Here is an 18955-nt window from a genome sequence, read left to right as displayed (position 1 = left end):
TTGGGTCGGGGTTGAAGAAAGTGATTCTTACTTATGGTGTAATAGAGGGGTGTTTGATCGAAGGGACAGAGGCTAGGTGGCGGATCAAGGGGGTAGGGTGGGGTTGGAGAGATGATACGGATTCATGTCGTCGTGGTCGGAGGAATAGGAAGAAGAAACACATGGGAATGAATACAGAAACATCAAGTAATCGGTTGAAATGAATGGACAACTCAGACTATGTAGGATAATATCAAAGGCTCTGATAAAGTGTGGTGTTGGACAAGTCCGCAAACTGTTTGTTAGCCAAGAGAAGAAAATAATAGAAATAAAATGAAATGTTAAGAAAAATAAAAAATTATGTATCATTAGTTACCATAGAAAAAAAAAGTTTTATTTTATTTTTATTATGTTTTATTTATTTTTTATTTTTTTCGATAAAAAAAACTTCACCATTTTAAAAGTGAAATGAGGACATCACTAAACATAATAAAAATTTCTTAGGCAAAAAAAAAAAAATACAATTTTTTTTTCTTCTCTTCGCTAAGCTACGCTACCTTTAGCCTCATTTTTGGAGAAAAGTAGTTAAAGAACGAATCTATTTTCCCAAATTTTATTAAGTCTTCGGGTCCGTTTGATAACGTTTCAAGAAACGAGTTTCTGTATCAAGAAATGACAGAAATGGAACAAAAAGCGTTTGACAAACTTGTTTCGTTTCTTCTGTTTTCATAAATAGAAATCAAAATTTATGGTGATTTCTGTTCTTAGAAATGGACATGACGAAACAAGTCAAGTATGACTTGTTTCGCTGTTTCTAGGAACAACTTTGGTGCATAAAAATTGTGAAATCCCACAAACCCTTCGTCGTGTGAGAGTGATGTCCCGCAAACCTTTCGTCGTCAATGGATTGAGGCAAGACACCAACGACCTCTTCTTCTCGGCTGGGTTTTGGAGGCGGGGGCAGAGGCGGAGATGGAGGTTCAGACCAAGCCTGGTTGTGGGTACTAGGCGCTGTGGCGCTCCTTGCAGTTCCCTCCGTCTCCCTCCTCTTCTTAACCGATTGATCTCTATCAGTCAACACTGGCATTTTCCCACTCTCATGCTCACCATTCGCAGCTGGAGGCGCTAGAGCTCGATTGTATTCAAGATCCACTTGTCACTCCGCCTCCTTAGGTTTTGGAACTGGAATAATCTGACTAGAATCACTCGCATTCGTCTCACCAGAGAACCTCACTCTGAATCCAATCCTCTTGGCCCACGACGACAGCATTGCAGTGGCCTCGGGTGCTGACGGCCATGGTCCACGCCTTGGTCATCTTATTGGGTCGAAGCTTGCGATTTGAACCCCCACTAGCTAAAGTTGCTTCACTAGATAATAAATGCATAAAATGGTTGTAGATCCGATACTCGAGATGTTTCCAAACCAGTATACGAGCTTGTTAGCTTAGCTGCTTAGGGTTTCAAGAAAGGTAGAGAGGTGAATTTCTGGCCAAGCTGCTACTTTCAGTGCCAAGAGAGAGAGAGAATGCTGTCCACATTGGAACGAAAAACGTTTCTTGAAAGAGAAACGAAAACCTTATCAAACGGGCCTTCACTTCCTGTTTCTAGTGTCTTGTCTGGCCTTTTTTTCTCACGTGGGACCAAAGGCTTCTGATCTCCACTGACCCAAAACAGATTTAACAGTCTATCTTACCCGGCAATCACTCTCTCTCTCTCTCCATGCACTATCATCTAAAGCATTGGAAGAAACCCCAGTATGAGTCAGATCACACACCTTCTGCAAAGACACTGAAACTCATTGAAACCCCATCAGGAGGAGCCATCAGATCTGCTCTCCCATTGTTTGTACCTGAGCCAAGCAGAAGACAGATTTTTTTTATGTTTAATATTCTGCTCTCCCACAACCTGTCAGCATTTCCAGATTCATCTACAACCTCCAAAGTTCCAGTAAGACACATTTTTTTTATGTTTAATGTTTTAACTTCTTCTCCTCCTCTAATTAAGCTTTCCTCCTGCTTCTTCCCAGTTCCAGAAAGTGTAATCCCACTTGTGAAAAATTTAATGGGATGTTGCAACTTGCAAGTTTCTTTCTTCTGATGGGTTCGCTTTCTTTCCTCGCTTTATCCGTGGTTTGTAGGAATGGGAAGTTTTTTTCAGCATGGATCAGTGGCGGGAGCTTGAGCTTCAAGCTTTGATGTTCAAATATATGCTTCCTGGGGTTGCTGTTCCTCCTAAAATTCTTTCTCTCATCAATAGAAGTCTTCTCAGTGGTACTGCTTCTTGTCCCCATCACCCGTATCATCGGTCTCAGCATTATCAACCAGCTAGTGAGTTTGGATCTTTAGATGTTTATTCTTCCCTTTGCCATCTAACTCCCTTCATGTTTGACTTGTATATTGTGGAGGTTGTTGGTGGCATGAGACTTACCTGTGTTTATTATTTATGGGTTTTGTTGATTCGTTTGATGATTCGAGCATGGGCGAGTTTTTTCCTTTACAGTATTGAAGCCGGGTTACTGGGGAAGAAGTGGGGTTGACCCAGAGCCCGGGAGATGCAGAAGAACAGATAGGAAGAAGTGGAGGTGCTCGAGGGACGTAGCGACTGGTCACAAGTACTGTGAGCGCCACATGCACCGAGGTCGAAACCGTTCAAGAAAGCCTGTGGAAATCCCATACCCACTGCTTACGGTGGTGGAGGCCTGAGGCCCACGCCGTTTGCAGCTTCGACATTAACAGCGGTGGCTAATGGAAACCATTTTGCCCCTTCTGTGTCCTCGCCCTCCATTGATCTTCTTCATCTCAACCAGAGGTATATAGTATGACTAGAAGATCCATCTCAAGTCTCCACCATCAACCCATTTTTCACATCTGTAAATTACTACATAGAAATGGCAATTAAATTCAATTTCCACTTTTCCCGAGTTGTGAAGTTATTGTATTGGGTTGGTTGTTTTCGCATGTAGATTCTCTTGAGTGTGAAGCAGGAATTGGGGAGCTTGGTCTTGAGATCAGTGCTTCAGGGGGGAAAAGGGAGACAAGTTGGGCGGGGAGTCCTCCAGCACTTCTTCGACGACTGGCCCAGTCTCGATAATCATCATCAACATCAAGAACAGCAGCAGCACAGCCTATCCATCTCGACTTTTGGGAATGGGAATGGGATTGCACCCTCTTCTGATTTCTCCTTGAAACTATCGACAGGGAATGAGGACGATGATGTTGCAGGGGAAAGTCTACAACGAAGACATCAAGTAGTGAGAAGTAACAATAATTGGTCAATGGGATGGAGAGGCTATCCTGCAGTCTCCATGGAAGGTCCTCTGGCTGAGGCGCTGAGATCGTCAACCTCCAATTCTTCCCCCTCCTGTGTCCTGCATGAACTGCCTCACAGTTCTTCGTCCAAGGCTAGTAGCATGAGCACCTGAGAGTTGATTATGCTAAGAACTCCATCATATGACATATGTCCTTCGTCCCCCTCCTCACTTATTTTCCACTGCTCTTACCTGTCCTTGTATGTGTAATAACTTTTTCCTTTATAGAATAGAAAACCATATTGATATAGGCAATATTGGGTCTCTCATCATCTCCTTCGAGAAAGGCCAAATATTGTACCATACTTGCGATCCCAACCAGCCAAGCAAGAGCAAAAGATATAAAATGTTGCTGTTGGTGATATTCAATTTGTGATGTACACAATTAGTTGCAGCAAGTAAAATCTAGCGGTATCACTCATTTGCTATAATGAGTAAATAACATCCATTTATTTTGCAACATGCTATACATTCACCGGAGATACACAGAGCGTCTTCCTGAAAGGCCTTAATTTATATCGTAATAAAGATCGCAGATATACAAAATTCAAGAATCCCTACAGTTTCTAGGTTAAGCACCAAGTTTCTGGGTTGTACTCTGGTTATCAGTGGTTACTACTTTATTGCCTCTCCAATATTACTCAATCTGCGAGCCATGGAACAAAGTCTATAAGGCCAAGAGACAGCAATGCTCCAATTTGCATGTCAATTTTGCGGTCATAAGGTTCAGAAATGTTACTCCAAGTGGGGGTCTCGCATTATATAATGAGTAACCATTGCATCAAACCTCCACTGCCTTTTGCTTAATCCTCTACCAAAGCATAGACAACTGCTGTTCTACTTGGGGCATACACCAAAAATGACTCGGGCCGATCATCGTACCGCATTTCCTGTGTCAGTACCAACGGCAGAATATAAGAGTATTCTTCTTTTCCAGGTATTATTAAAAAGGGTCCAGTATTTGTTTCCTTACCGTGGTAAAATATTCTGCCCTGTGATCGATTCTATCAAAGCCACCAAATAGCTTGTCATCTGAATCCAAGACCACCTGGAAGAGATTGTAAACACGAATAAGTCCACATGGACAAGTGATAAAGAAATATCAAAACGAGGAGGAAAAATAACAGTATGGACTGAATTATGAGCAAGAGTTTAATCAGAGGTAATATGTCAAATTGGTGGAGAAATTTTTTATCCTGAAAAATAAGAAACCTTAAAATAACATATAATGATGAGGATTATGATAAAAGTAGTAATATTGATGCATCATGGTAAGCATTTTGGTTGGCAGGAGAATTAAAACTCCCTGTTTCTCTTTCTATCTCTTGCCCACTGCTCCATTCAGCAAACACAGAACTCAACACTAAGATTATGAATTTTATAATACAAGATAAAAAGTATTTTCGTGGTACATTGTGCATTTTATTCCAATTCTATTTTTCCATCTTCTCTTGAAAAATTAGGACTGCCTACTGTGTCCAAGATTTGGTTTCTTAACTGTTTTCTATAGATTTCTTTCACTTCTTCAGTTTTTTGAATTTAACTATTCATCTGAACTCTTGCAGAAGCTTATGAGGGAAGTCAAATAACTCGCAAAAACCTGGAAGCATAACATGGGTGGAAAGTGAAATGAGGTACATAAGAATTAGCACACACTTCTAGACTTATTCAATGCATTAACTCTCTCTGTCTCCAAACAAATATCTGACTCTGCCCTATTTTTCTGTGCGAACTTTTTACAAGTTTGCTACTACCATACAATTATTTAATTCTTCCATTCACATTATTTCACAGATCAAAATCACTGAAGACAAATGATAATGGATAAAACAACAATTGAGTGTTAATATATAATCATCTGATAATAACAAAGAGATAAAAGAAATCATTGCAGAAGAACAGGCATCCATTGGAATCTCATAGAACACAAAGAAAGTACATGGGGAACCAATACCTTATACTTTCCTGGCTTTAAGCAACCGATCCGAAAATCTGAATAACTATTATTCCAATGAAAATTGAAAACAAAGACTAAATTCCCACGCTCAAAGACAATTGTCCTATCTCCTTCATCTTTCCGTGATATATACTGGTGACCCGAAGTCATGAACTGAAACAAAGGCTCACACTTCAGAGTGCATAAAAATTTTACAAATTTAAAAGATACAGAAGCACAATTTTCAAAGGCAGCATTAAAGGTTTACATTCGGTAATTGCAGAAAATTTTTAAACATACATTTACAAACTACACATCTTGATTAGCTTGTAAGTTCAATTTATATCACCTCTGATATCTGTAGCAGAATGAGGAGGTTTGCCAAGTGTCTGAATACTGACGTATCTTGATGACAAAGGAACCTCCCCTTTGGCAGCCCTAAAGGGGCTCCAGTTTTGATCCTGGAGACCTTTTCTAGTGCTAATTTTTGGTCCGATAGCACTTTTCTATGTGCTTAAATAGATCTATCTTTTCTAGGTATTTTCAACTGAAAATTCAACATTTTAACGACTGCTGCAATGGGGGAAAATGTCAAATGCAAGGTGGGTGGCCAATCCCAGTATACTGCCTACATCATCCAGTTGAAATAGTCACTTGGCAATGAACCCTCCTCTTCGCCATGTAACTACCTGAAACTCATTTTACCAAAACAAAAAAGTGACTTCAACTGGAAATGTCATCCACATGGGCGCCCATTTGATTGATGTAGTTTGGTAATAAACCACTCGCCATAAGCAAGTTGTTCATCCCTCAACTCAACAACAACAACAACAAACTCAGTCTTATCCCAACTTAATGGGGTCAGCTACATGGATCCAAACCAAAACAAAGTAGGTAAAAACTGAGGTCTAAACAGGAAGGGGGATGAAGAGATGAGGAAAGAGGGATAAAAAATGAGATGAGAAATGAAAATGAAAAAGACAAAAGAAAGATGAAAGTAAAAGATATGAGGACAGCCCGGCAAGACAGGAGAGTCTCATCTAACTGGGGTCGGCTACATTGATCCTTGCACTCCAATACCCTCTATCCTTGGTCATACTTGGTACAAGACCCAAACCATGCATGTCATTCTTCACAACTTCTCGTATGGTCATTTTAGGCATGCCACTAGCTCTTTCAGCTCCTTCAATCGGAATCACATCACTCCTTACTGGGGCATCCCTAGACCTCCGTTGAACATGACCATACCATCTCAAACGACTTTCTGGAGCTTATCGTTGATCGGGGCAACTCCCAAATCAACTCTAATATGTTTATTCCGTACTTCATCCTTCCTAATTTTTTCGCACATTCATCTCAATGTCCCTATCTCTACTACACAGTTTTGCAATATTACACTTCTTAACTGCCCAACATTCCGCCCCATACATTATTGCTTGTCGTACAACACTCCTATAAAACTTTCCTTTAAGCTTTAAAGGGACACGTCGGTCACAAAGTACTCGGGTTGCACCTCTCCACATCATCGATCCCACTTTAATTCTCAGTGAAACATCATCCTCTATGTCACATTCTTTACTTATAATTGATCCCAGATATCTAAAGCAATCTTTTTGCCCTATCTCTTTTTCCCCAATTTTCACCATGTCATTATTTATCATAGTGTGCTAAAATAACACCTCTTCAAACCAAAGCATTGCCATAGCATAGCACGGATACCCAAGCCTACAATTTGATCAATCTCCCATGTCCAGACGTCCGGGCATAACTTTAACTAAGAAGTAAAGCTATCATATAGCCCAACTTGTGACTAGAGCTACCGAACATAAATACCCAAGGAGATAAGCCCTGGTACTCACTGAGTTGAATAGACTGTCAGTTTTCGTTCTATTAATCTTAAAAGTCTCTTGTTTCCAAGGTTGATCCTCATAGCTCTTACTTAGCATTAATCCCTGCCTTTATTTCATCCACCAAAACGATATCTTTGGCGAAGAGCATACACCACAGGACCTCATTTTGAATGTTCTTGGTTAGTTCACCCATGATAAGCGCAAATAGATAAGGGCTTAAGGCTGAACCCTGATGTAACCCAATCATAATTGGGAATTCTTGCCCTAACCTCCCACATATCTCACACTAGTCACCACACCCTCATACATATCTTTAATTGCATCCACATATTTACTTGATACCCCTCTCTTCATTAGAACATGCCAGATTTAGTCTCTAGGGATTCTGTTATAGGCTTTTTCCAACTTCTAAGTCAATAAATACCATATGGAGATCCTTTTTGCTATTTCTATATCTTTCCATGTGTCTCTCAATCAGTAGATAGCTTCTGTCGTGGACCTACCTGACATAAAGCCAAACTGCTTCATCCCTCAATTCATGGATTCAATATCTGTCCTCACTTCTAAAATTTAACAAATAACCAGATTTCCCTAACATCCCCAAATAATATTTTTTACAAGATAAACAGCTAATATTTTATATTTGATACCTCACCAACTTTGACCATTATATTTCAGTACAATTAAATGGAATGAGAAATAGTACATAGTACATACACCATATTTCTCCTCCAGATGTTGCATTGCCCGATCAAACTCTTGCATTCCATGATATCTTAGATATTCAGCATCCCCCTGCAGTGTATACAACCAATAGTGATAAGAATAAAGTGGATGCAATCATACGAAAGTCTTCAAAAACTAAATTTACAGGAAAAAAAATTACTGACTTTGAACAGGTTTTCAACTTTTTTGAGAATAAACATTATTTCAACCTACTACCTATGATGTTTACCAAAAGCAAAGTTGTCATGGGACCAAGAAGAGCAAGGGAGAGGCCAAGGTACTTAAGGTGAGTGCCACATTACATGTATATTTACCATATCCCAATCATGTTTTCCATATTATAGGTACTTAAAGCCGTAACTTTGAGACTTACAAGGTCAAATCTACGCCGGCATTTATCATAGCTGTCATTATTTCCAGGGATTACTTTCCCATCAGCAAGATGTTGATCGCCCCTTGGAAAATCTATCCATTCTGTGGGGGGGGGGGAATTGATAAGAAAAGATTATTCAAATAATTCAAACAAAGAAGAGTTTTGAACCAATGATGCTAAAGCTTTGCAAGCTAAGAAATCAAACTTCTATTTAACCAGTCTGCATATATGTTACCCGGATGCCCAAATTCATTTCCCATGAAGTTCAAATATCCTTCTCCACCTAAACCCATAGTGATTAGCCTGATCATTTTGTGCAGTGCTATTCCCCGATCTATCACAGGAGTTGACGGTCCATCCAAAGCCATGAAATCATACATGTCCTGAAAAAGGAAAAAAATTGAGAATGAACGATATAAAAGATAAGAGAGAGAAGGCTTACAAAACTACAGCTGCATTTCTTCACTGACAGCATCATGGCGTAAAAGAGTAAAATTTTCTCACTACTATGTCCAAAACTAGTAACAAGTCAATTTTATCAATAAAATGTAGCAGTTTCCTAAATCTTTCAATGATAAAAGATGCATCTCCAAAATGCTTTGCCAAAATTTTCACCGAACTGTTAATTGCAGGAAAAATGAATACACTAGATAAACATCAGCATTCTTGAGATTTCAAAGATGTCATCTACCTGTATCAGCCCAGTTAAATATAGGCATTTCTTTTTGTCAAAAATCTATCTTGCATATTATTTCTAGCGTACATCAGCTGAATGGTAGAAGTAGACAGCTCACTCACTAAAATGTGTCTCTTCTATACAGAGGGACAAATACATTGACCCATCACCCCACCCTTCTTTTTTCTCCTATGTTAAGTTGACCATCCTCTGTAGTAGTTTCTTATTCACAAGGGAATCATGTTATATATATATTTATATATCTGGAAGTCATCTCCAAGCTTAGCCACTTTGAGGTTCCTCCATTAGAAGAGCACAACCTAAATGTACATTGCAAGTTGTGGGATGCATTGGATCATAAAATTACTGATTCTATTTACTCTTTCTTTCAAAGCCAATGATTTTCAGGTTAGGATTCTTTTGCATAGTGATGTTTATAGTGTGGCACTCAAGTTTGCCTACATTTTTGGCTTTGTGGACATTCGAGCAACTTTTTCAAATCTGGAGAATCTCGAACTCAAGGTTCCCAGGGAAGTGTAACCAAGAAAGGTGTTTTACTAAAATATGGACTGGATAAAGAAATAAATATCCCCGACATATATTATTCATCCAAAAAAAAAAAACTATCCCCGACATATACACTCTGCTGAGTCTCAGACCTTTGAGATAATGAGATATGTTACAAGTTCATTGGCAATGAGAGTTCACTTCATCTAGGTCAAGCTTTACTGGGCCCATCTACCTGTAATGTTAATTTTATATCGGGCCTTGTAAAGTATAGAAGGATTTTTTTTCCCTCTTTTCTTTATTGATAAAACGATGAGGAATTGAAAAAAAAAATTTGCAGGCAAGCAGTATTTCACTCTTTTCCTACTCAACTCAACTCAGACTTATCCCAACTACATGGATCTTTTTTTTCCAATCAGCTTATTCAAACTCTTCTCCAAATTTGTAATTTATCGGTTCAATTCACGGAGGGTGTGGTCTGTGGTTAGGGGTGGAGACATTTTAAAATTCACAAGGACAAGGTTTCTAGTGGAAAGGAAAAGGGATATACATATTTCTTTGCTTGATTTGGGTTTGCACTTTATAATCACTACACGAGCTTAACCAAATGATGTTTGGGGCAATTAAAGATCTACTTGTTTGATGATTGACACTTTTGTATTTCTTCTCATACATTCTTGCCTACTACTTTGTTGTACAGCCACCAGGCTACCAATCCTGTCACTTAATATTCTTTGTTTACTGGAGTACCTATTTGCTTAATTCACCCTCTTCTACCCATAATTTTTCTCCCTCAGCTAAAGAAGTTAAAATGAAGGAATAGAATATCTCCATAAAGGAACAACAATAACGAAAACAACCTTGTCCATTAACCAGAATGCAGTAGTTTTGTCACCGACTAAAGCTTGATCATGACTTTCAGCATAAGCGACACATTTTTCCGACCATCTTTTATTGGTAAGTGTGTGAACAATGTCACCCATGCCCCAATCCTCGTCCTTTTTCCTGCATGAGTACCAAGAATCAAGATGACCAAGAACAAGTACATTACACAGGCAGAAACAGATTTTCCACTAATGTTACAAATCCATATTAATGGAACTTGCATAACATCCAATTTTTAAAGCCTCCTACACTATATCTGGCTAACACCAATGCCCAACCTACAAAATTTCAATGCAAGCTTTGCAAGATATAATCTTGAGAAACCATACATCTATTGTTAATTGACAAAAGAAAACTGCATTGACAGGAAACAACCAATTAGTGGCAACGGCTAACAGACAGATTTCCTTGTGAAAACTTATCACCATTAGTATCAACCATAAATTTCGTGACTGATAGGAGAAAGCTGTACTGACAGTCCTAGCAGAAATTCACCTAATAGCCAAGAAAGGTACTCATAACTAATTGAACACATTCTTTGATCGGTCTCATGTAAGATTCAAGTTAGACAAAAAGGTAAAAATTATTTCCTGAAACAAGAAATGGAAGGAAGAAGAAAGAAAGTAATCATGCATGAAATAATGCCTACAGCTTACAGCCTACAGGTTCAACTTTAGCCTACCCTTTAAAAGAAAAAAAAGAAACAAAAAAAACGCACTAAAAAATTTCTTATTCTTCCAGAAATTACGAGTTAGTTACAATTCCTTGTGCTAGAATATCTTTTATTTTCATACATTGAAAATCAAACAAGCAATAATCAGGATCAACTAAGAAATAACATGGGTAAACTAAACAAGGTAGTGGGAGTCTTAACATTCAGAAAACAAGAGAAAGAGAAGTTTCTATTTAACAGCCAATGCATATATATATATATATATATGTTCATACTCTGCAATTTACTAGAATTTGAAAAAGTTGAAGACAATAACATACAAGAAACAGGCTCAATCCAAAAAAGATGCATAAATAATATCTTTAAAACCTTAGCCAAAACAACCTTCTGACTTCAGCTCCTGCCAAGGGGTTGGGTGGAGGGAGGGAGGTGGCAGTATCAGGTTACTACAGAATATGTGAACATCTTCAAAACCTTAGTTGAACAGTCTTGTAACTTGAGCACCCATTATTAGCAAGTGTTATCTGCTACACAACTAGCAGAGACCCACCTCCTTCTGAGACTCTTGTGACTATTTATTAGGAGAGAAAATCTATAGTGTATGGTTCCTCTCCTGATGTTTATCATGTATGAAAGACCCAGCCAAAACTCAAGTTGTTCATCACTTGTCCATCCATGACCACTCTAGAGACACCACAATGGGAACTGGGTTGAGTGACTAGAGCCTCATAGTCTACTCTACACCTCTGGTTAGATTATTGCTTCTCTTTAATTCCTCCCCTATTAGTGCCTTGACCCCCCCCCCCCACTTTCTTGGTGAGTGCCACCAAGTCGAACTAATAGGGGTGTTTCATAGGTAGCATTGGTCCTCTGATATAGGTGAGAGATTAAAGACCAGTCGAGGGAAACAATTCCTTACCATGCACTATGGGAGAGAGAGTTTTTAAGCATAGCCCGTTTGAATTTCTTCAAGGCTCTGAATCTTTAACCTTGAAATAATGAGCTTGATTCTGGAAGATACAACCAAGTAGTTGGGTTTTTGACAGAGAGGCCTCTAACCTCTTAGTCTTGGAAGACCATTCATATTTTTTAGAGACCAGAGGTTCATCCTCCACCATGGACTCTTCTTTCAGCTAGTTGCTTTGGTCAACAATCTACATGGTGGATTCTCTTGCAAAAGCTAGGGTTCAAATGGGATCTATGATGAGACTTGAACCACTCTTCTGGACTCTGGAGTATCCTTGGGTTATTTAATTATTTATTTTGTTTACAATTTTTCCCCAATGATGGAAAACTTGGAAATTGTGGAAATGAAGAAAAGAAGAATAAAAATAGCAAGGGTCAAATGTATCCCCTGTGACAGAACTACATAAATGAGGCAACAATAGAACTGCAATAGCTTCAATTGATCATATGGCCAGGGAAAAGCAAATTCTAGGCCTAAAAAAACTTCTCTAGCAGACATCTGCATACTCAATCTATTGATCCAGGCCTCATTTGGAAAACAGATGTGCTTTTCTGAAGAGGTACGGAATCACCATGGACCAGCTTCCTCCTCTGCCATCTATCCTACATGTCAAGAGACCTTATTGCATATATAGTAAACATATACATTTTGTTCAGGATTTTCCAATTGAGATATAGAACCAAGATTTCTTTTTACTAAATTATGATCAAGTTGAGAACATCCATATGGCAAGTGTAAATTATGAGATTCAAAAGCAACTTCCTTTTCTTCAAAGCTGTTAGATGAGAATTGTAAATTATGACTTGATTCTCAAGTTTTCCGTTCGAAGGATATATTTGATACACATTGGCTTAGTGTATTATACACTTTGTTAAACAAACTGCAGTTGAGAGTAGCAGTGACTTACTGAAGAACTTCAATCCATTTATCAGCAATGGCCATATGCAGACGATAATCAAATCCCACACCACCATCTTGGACAGGAATACAGAATGTTGGCATTCCACTAACCTATAAACAGAAAATGAGCTAACTTAAGAAAATACATAAGAGCAGAATATGAATTCAAGGAGAAGTTGGGGGGGGGGAGCCCAAGAATAGTTGATGAATAGAACAGCCTTCTAAACTAGAAATAATTTCTCAAATTGCACATTCATTCTAAGGTAACAAATGATAACTCCCACAACTAGGAATTACTAAAGTCAAATAATTTAAGGCAGAATTTCAGCATGAATGAAAAGAACTTCACTTACATCTTCACCGACAGTAACAGCCTCAGGAAAGAGCCCATGAATAAGATCATTTACCAGCATCAAATAAACTACGGCGTCTACATCAGTTGCTAACCCAAAATACTCATTATAATTTCCAGTAAATGCTACCTGCCAACAAGGATACAATATAATAGGGCAAACATGAACAACCAACAACTTAGGGGAAAAAAAATAATGCACCAGACTGATGCAATATATCTGACTGACATTAACAAAAGGAAAGCTAAACGCGTGCGAGCGTGGGGGGAGGGGAGGGGCGGGGAATTCAGAATGAACCTTCAATATCAGAAATTTCCAGATTATTTATTGAGAATGCAGTTCTTACACTGAATCTTCAGCGAGTGGAAAATGAGAATATTGTTTAAGTTCTCTGTTAAGTATATTTTGACGTCTCAAAGGATCTAAGTACAACAATTCTCCACCTAATTTTCTTTAGGTAAAGAGAGTCACCATTAAAACCACTCCATTTTATGGGCTGCTGCTAACATCCTCAATATTAATCATTTGACATCCAGAGCCTTTTGTCTTCCAAATACCTGCCCTTTTTGTTTGGGTGCTTCTGAACCAGTCTCACGTCTCTTAATTAGGGTGCTCTCTTTGGGATGACCTGGGTCATGCCTTCCTCTTTTCCGCAGTTGTTATGGACCCGGAGAAGCCAGAGGTTGGGAGGAGAAAGAAACTCCGATCTCTAATACCCACTGCTGTGATTTGGAGTTTGTGGCCCGGAGGGAATGAGAGAGAATTCCAAAATCATGCTGAACCAGCATATTGGGTTTCTTTAAAGGCTAAGTTTGGGCTTCCGAACGTAGAAAGTTTTTGACATGTCCATATCTGACATCAGAAGTGGCTATAGGTCTGTGTGTGGGTAGGGGAGTGTAACTTCTAGTTCTTTTCTTGTATTTCACTGTTTTTGGGGCCCTGTAAAATATTGTGGGCCTTGAAATAAAATTCTTTTCTGAAGACAAAAATGTAAATAAAATATTGGCATTTGCTGTTGCCAAACAACAAAATCAAAAGTTTCAGCATAAAAGAAATTCATCCAGCAGATCTTCAGCCTACATTGGTAAATTAAATTTCAAGGACAAGGGTTTGGTTGGAACATCTGAACATGCAGATTTAAATACCAATGGAATTGCTTGAAAGCAAACTTTCCCAAGAGATCCAAGGCTGTTGAGTATAAACCACATCAAGAACTACAGGAGGATTCAATGATAAGAAAACCAGCATGCATAAAGTTAAACTTGGACGAAACATAGTACAAAAAGCAAGGATGAACTTGTAAAGGCACTGACCCGTTGCAAACCCTGCTTCCAAAGGTACCAGAAGGGGTAGACTGGACACAGTATTAACCTAGCAGCCACCCTCAGACTCACTCTCACATTTTCACATTGCCAACCCAAGATTTATCATTGGCCAATCGACCATAGGCGTAGATGCTGACAAATTTTAGTTGAAATCCACAAGATATTTTGATTTCTGATTTTCAGTTTTGACAGGGAAAGAATTCAAAATTTTCAGTGGTATAGTTAAAATCAACTAAAATTATTTGAAATTCCAATAATTTCAGAGGAAATCGAAGTAGATCATATTCTTTTTGGGACTGGTGTCTGGTATGAGAAGTGAATCTATGACCTATAGTAGGCAAGCCATTGTTGTCAAGACGATGCCTAATCAGATATGTTTTCTCTCTTTGAGATAAGTACCATCACTGATTTTTAGTTCATCTATGACATGAGGGAATATATATGGAGCCAAGAACCAACCCCCCCCCCCCAAAAAAAAACCCAGTGACGGGAGCCTCATGCACTGTGTACCCTCCCCAAACCCCGTAGTGGCATGAGCCTCTTGCACTGGGTACTCTTTTTTTTATATATGGGCATGAAGGATGTCATTCATGCACTGAAAAGTTGCATAGTGTAGTTCCAGCACCCTGACTCTGCCATGTAGCATGCCAAACTACTGAACAGGAAGAGAGCACCATCTACAAGTCATGTGTCAAATTTGGAGCCCTAAGTCAGCAGTTCAGAATGGCTCAAAGTTTTATGTATTCCACCCATCATTACTGCCACATTGCCCCTTGTACTGCATTGAGATGTCTCACTGAGCCTGAATCCGCTAACCCATATATTTGGCATGAATTTACATAAGCTTCAACAACAACAAACTCAGCCTTATCCCAACTTAATGGGGTCAGCTACATGAATTTACTTGAGCTTAAGCACTTTTAAGTTGATTTGACATTTATATGAAGCCTGTTAGCTGACATCTACTCTTGTCTACCAAAACTCGAGCCCTTGATTCAGGTATTTGATCACACCAATGCATTTCTAATAAAAAGATCATGCAAGATGATAAAAGTGTAGCATATTATATGAAATAGGAATGACAATATGATATGTTACTAAATGATGCAGTCAAGACTGCCCAATTGGGCTTAGGAAGGTCTAATTTTGGGCCATGGATAGATTCTATGGTGGCTACCTTTTATTGGGTTATTTGTTGTACCAGGCCTTAATTAGCATGGGGCAGGGATAATATTGGAGAGTAACTTCAGAAGAGAACATTTTGTACACAGCACCATCAACAAAAACAAATAGAAACCATGCCCCAGATCCTGGGGAGAGGGGTGAAAAAAAGGGATTCAGACAACGGCACTTGCATTTGATATCGAGTGACGTCCATAAATTGGTGATATGACATCAATTAATAATTTAAAGACTCAACATTTGAATTGACTAGAAATCCCTACAACTTCGCTCCTTCACCAAACTATATATCCAAGATCAAGGAATCAGGTGAGGAAGACACACTTCAATTGGTTAGCAGAATGTGAGAAAAGCATTGAGATATCCAGGCTTCAATAATTTAAACACTAGCTACCAATCCTGCACATGGCCAAGAGCAATGTACCTAGCAAAAGAAGTTGATTTACCATTACCTGCAATCCATGGTGAGTATACATCATTGAGGTCACACCATCGAATCTAAAACCATCAAACTTGTATTCTTCTAACCACCATCTTGCATTTGAAAGAAGAAACCTTAGTACCTAAATAAGATATGCAGAATATAAATTAGTCTATTACAGCTGTACAAGTTAAAACTAGAAAAGGCAACATTCTTTGCAAAATACAATATCTTCAACATATGAGAGGAGCACAAAAGTACATACTTCCCAGTTTCCATAGTTGAAAAGGCGAGAATCCCACATCCAATGATAACCTCGTGCTCCAGAGTGGAAGTAGTGACTGTCAGTCCCATCGAACTTGTTTAAGCCATCCAATACATTGCTTGAGGCATGGCTGAATAAGATGCATATTTTTCCATCACAAGCTAGAAACTAAAAAATTAGCATTGCATTGCATATTCCCTACCCAAAAATGGGGGAAAACATTGTAATGCAAATGGAAACATTAGAAATTCATATGCAGATTTATGCACAAGATCCAAAAAAGGAGAATGTTTAGGCATTGTTGGAGTAATCTTTTTTATCTCAAAACCACTTTTACGAAAATAATTTGTTGTAGTAGATCTCTTTTACCGTCCTTGGGGCTATTCGCTCCAAATTGATGATGGTGCTTCCACCTCTCTTTGGCTTTGATTGTTGGCACCCTATGGAAGTTCTCCTTCACTCGGTCAATGCAAGATCCATTTATTGTTTGGGCCTCTCTAGGAAGTCGACTGTATTTGACATCCTCAGGCTTGGAGTTTGGCCCCCCTGGCCTCCTCCTCTCCTGTGCCTTCCATAGTTTTTAAGGCGGTAAGGCAACGGAGGCGTTTGAGGGTCTTTCGGAGCGCCTTAGCCATAAGGCGGGCATAAAGCGTCGCCTTATCGACTAAAGCGTTCTTGTGTAATTTCTTTATAAAACCAATCTATTTGACTCAGATCCTAGTTGAATCCTATTACTCATATGTTAAATAAATATTAAAGGTTCATATTCATACCAATATAAGATATTCATCAAGAAAACAAATCAATAAAGTGAATAAAGTAACTTCATCTTCATCAATCATCAATCATATTAACATATAATATAAATACATAATTATGAAACAAAATTATAAATATAAAGAAAAGAAGACAAAAACTATAATTATTTATTATACTTACCTCTATGATGCCAAAATGAGTGCCTAAGCCCTAAGGTCATCAATTATATTTCTACTCCTGTCAAAGAAGAATGAAGCTCACCGTTGCCTGAGCAAGCACACCGCTGCCGGAGAAAAATGGTAGCCTAGATCAGCGGTTCTTCCTTGTTCCTTGATTCCTTCTCAAAGCCCTTTCTTAAAACCCTTGACAAAATCCAAACCCTGTTTGTGAATCGTGTTTTTGTTTTGTTTGTTTTGGTTATTTTTGGTGGAGTAAAGCTGATCCCATACATCTCAAGTGTTAACAAAACCATACACCTACCAATAAAAAATCTATATTGAAATCTTCATTAAGTAATTTTAAAATAGGTTTAAAAAAAAAACCTATAAGGTGCCACTTCACATAAGGCAGAGCATTGCCTTACCATCTCTAGACCACATCAGCGCTAAGGCGTTACTAAGGCGTCGCCTTACCAACGCCTTAAAAACTATGGTGCCTTCTAGTGTCTGGATGCCTTGCCTTCCAATGTCAGGAGACCCCATAGTAGGGGAGATATTATTATTTGGTCTCCTGCCTCTTCAGGCATCTTTTAGTTCTAAGGCGGTTTGGGACCCCTTGTTCTTTGGCTCAAGCTCGTCTGGTTCAAGATCCATATCCCTCACCACAGCTTCACCGTCTAGAGAGCTCTCTCCAACTGCTTCCCAACACATTCTTTTCTCATTCATCATCAAATCTCAGTTTCACCGTTATTCTGCCTCTGCTGGAACACTATAGAAGATGTTAACCACTTCTTTTTTGCTTCTCCACTCTCCTCCATTTGGAAAGGGGTGCTTGCAAAATGTTGGTTCACCATGGTCCAACAGATCATAATGTGGACTTCGTTGTTAATCCCACATCAATTGCGAGTAGGAAAACCCCTTTCCTCATAGACCTGTGAACCCCTCCTCTTATCAGATCGGTCAGATCGGTCTTTTGGGATGGAGATTCACATGGTATCATAGCAGGTTACGTACTTCCTCCCATGTCCTGTCCAGGTGTACTCCAACCCACCTACACGTGAGGGGGAGTGTTAACCCCACATCAATTGTGAGTGGGAAAATATCTATTCTCATATAACTGTGAACCCCTACTCTTATCAGTCTTTTGAGAATTGAGATGGAGATTTACAGATACAGGTTGTAAATATGTGTGCAAGTCAATTCAACTTAGCATTATTTCAACTACATGGGATTGGCTGATCCAGTTAAGGAATCTCACTTTCTTTAGAACCAGTGCCACTTCTAACTCACGAACACCAGTGACCTTTTTCACCACTACTTCAATTTTGATCCTGTTTGGTAGTGCTGCAACTTGGACTGGAGTCACTGGACCAACTGAACCCGGACTGACCCAGCCAGAAATTTTATTGGGCTGGGCTGGGCTGGGACTTTCAGCCCATGCTCTGACATAGGTAGGATTTAGGTCTCTGGCTCAGCCTAACTGCTCTGAGAGAGAGAGACTCTAGGTGGAACCTGAGTGAGAAAAGTAGAAAACAAACAGGGTTTTGGTCTTTGATTTTGCATTTTTTGGTGTTCCATCCCCTTTCTATGGTCTCCTATCCCCCACTGCCTAGAGTGCTGGTTTTGAGACCTGCAACTCCTCTTTCACTAGGCACTGGCAGGTCCTGCAGTTCTCAAAGCAAGGTCTCTGGAGTAGGATGTGATCTGTAGCTA

At 39.1% G+C, this 18955-nt stretch overlaps 1 protein-coding gene and 1 pseudogene across 1 annotated transcript in view; one reads left to right on the top strand and one right to left on the bottom strand.

Moving 5' to 3' along the window:
• The first annotated feature begins 1689 nt into the window (after nucleotides 1-1689).
• On the top strand, nucleotides 1690-3648 carry LOC122077858 (annotated as a pseudogene).
• A 27-nt stretch (nucleotides 3649-3675) lies between these two features.
• The window catches only part of LOC122077852 (1,4-alpha-glucan-branching enzyme 2-2, chloroplastic/amyloplastic-like), a 38958-nt gene continuing 23678 nt past the window's right edge, over nucleotides 3676-18955 (bottom strand). The window contains exons 12-22 of the mRNA XM_042643755.1: nucleotides 16326-16455; nucleotides 16092-16202; nucleotides 13133-13261; nucleotides 12787-12890; nucleotides 10215-10359; nucleotides 8407-8554; nucleotides 8172-8272; nucleotides 7790-7867; nucleotides 5241-5396; nucleotides 4260-4334; nucleotides 3676-4176 (exon numbers count right to left, since the gene is read on the bottom strand). Of these exons, the coding sequence (XP_042499689.1) occupies nucleotides 4090-4176; nucleotides 4260-4334; nucleotides 5241-5396; nucleotides 7790-7867; nucleotides 8172-8272; nucleotides 8407-8554; nucleotides 10215-10359; nucleotides 12787-12890; nucleotides 13133-13261; nucleotides 16092-16202; nucleotides 16326-16455 (1264 nt within the window). The 3' untranslated portion in view covers nucleotides 3676-4089. The remainder of the gene's footprint in view (nucleotides 4177-4259; nucleotides 4335-5240; nucleotides 5397-7789; nucleotides 7868-8171; nucleotides 8273-8406; nucleotides 8555-10214; nucleotides 10360-12786; nucleotides 12891-13132; nucleotides 13262-16091; nucleotides 16203-16325; nucleotides 16456-18955) is intronic.

This window comes from Macadamia integrifolia, chromosome 1 (genome assembly GCF_013358625.1).
Source record: "Macadamia integrifolia cultivar HAES 741 chromosome 1, SCU_Mint_v3, whole genome shotgun sequence".
Classification (NCBI taxonomy): domain Eukaryota; kingdom Viridiplantae; phylum Streptophyta; class Magnoliopsida; order Proteales; family Proteaceae; genus Macadamia; species Macadamia integrifolia.
The sequence above is the reverse complement of the archived record's forward strand: the minus strand, read 5'-3'. Positions and strand labels throughout refer to the sequence as shown.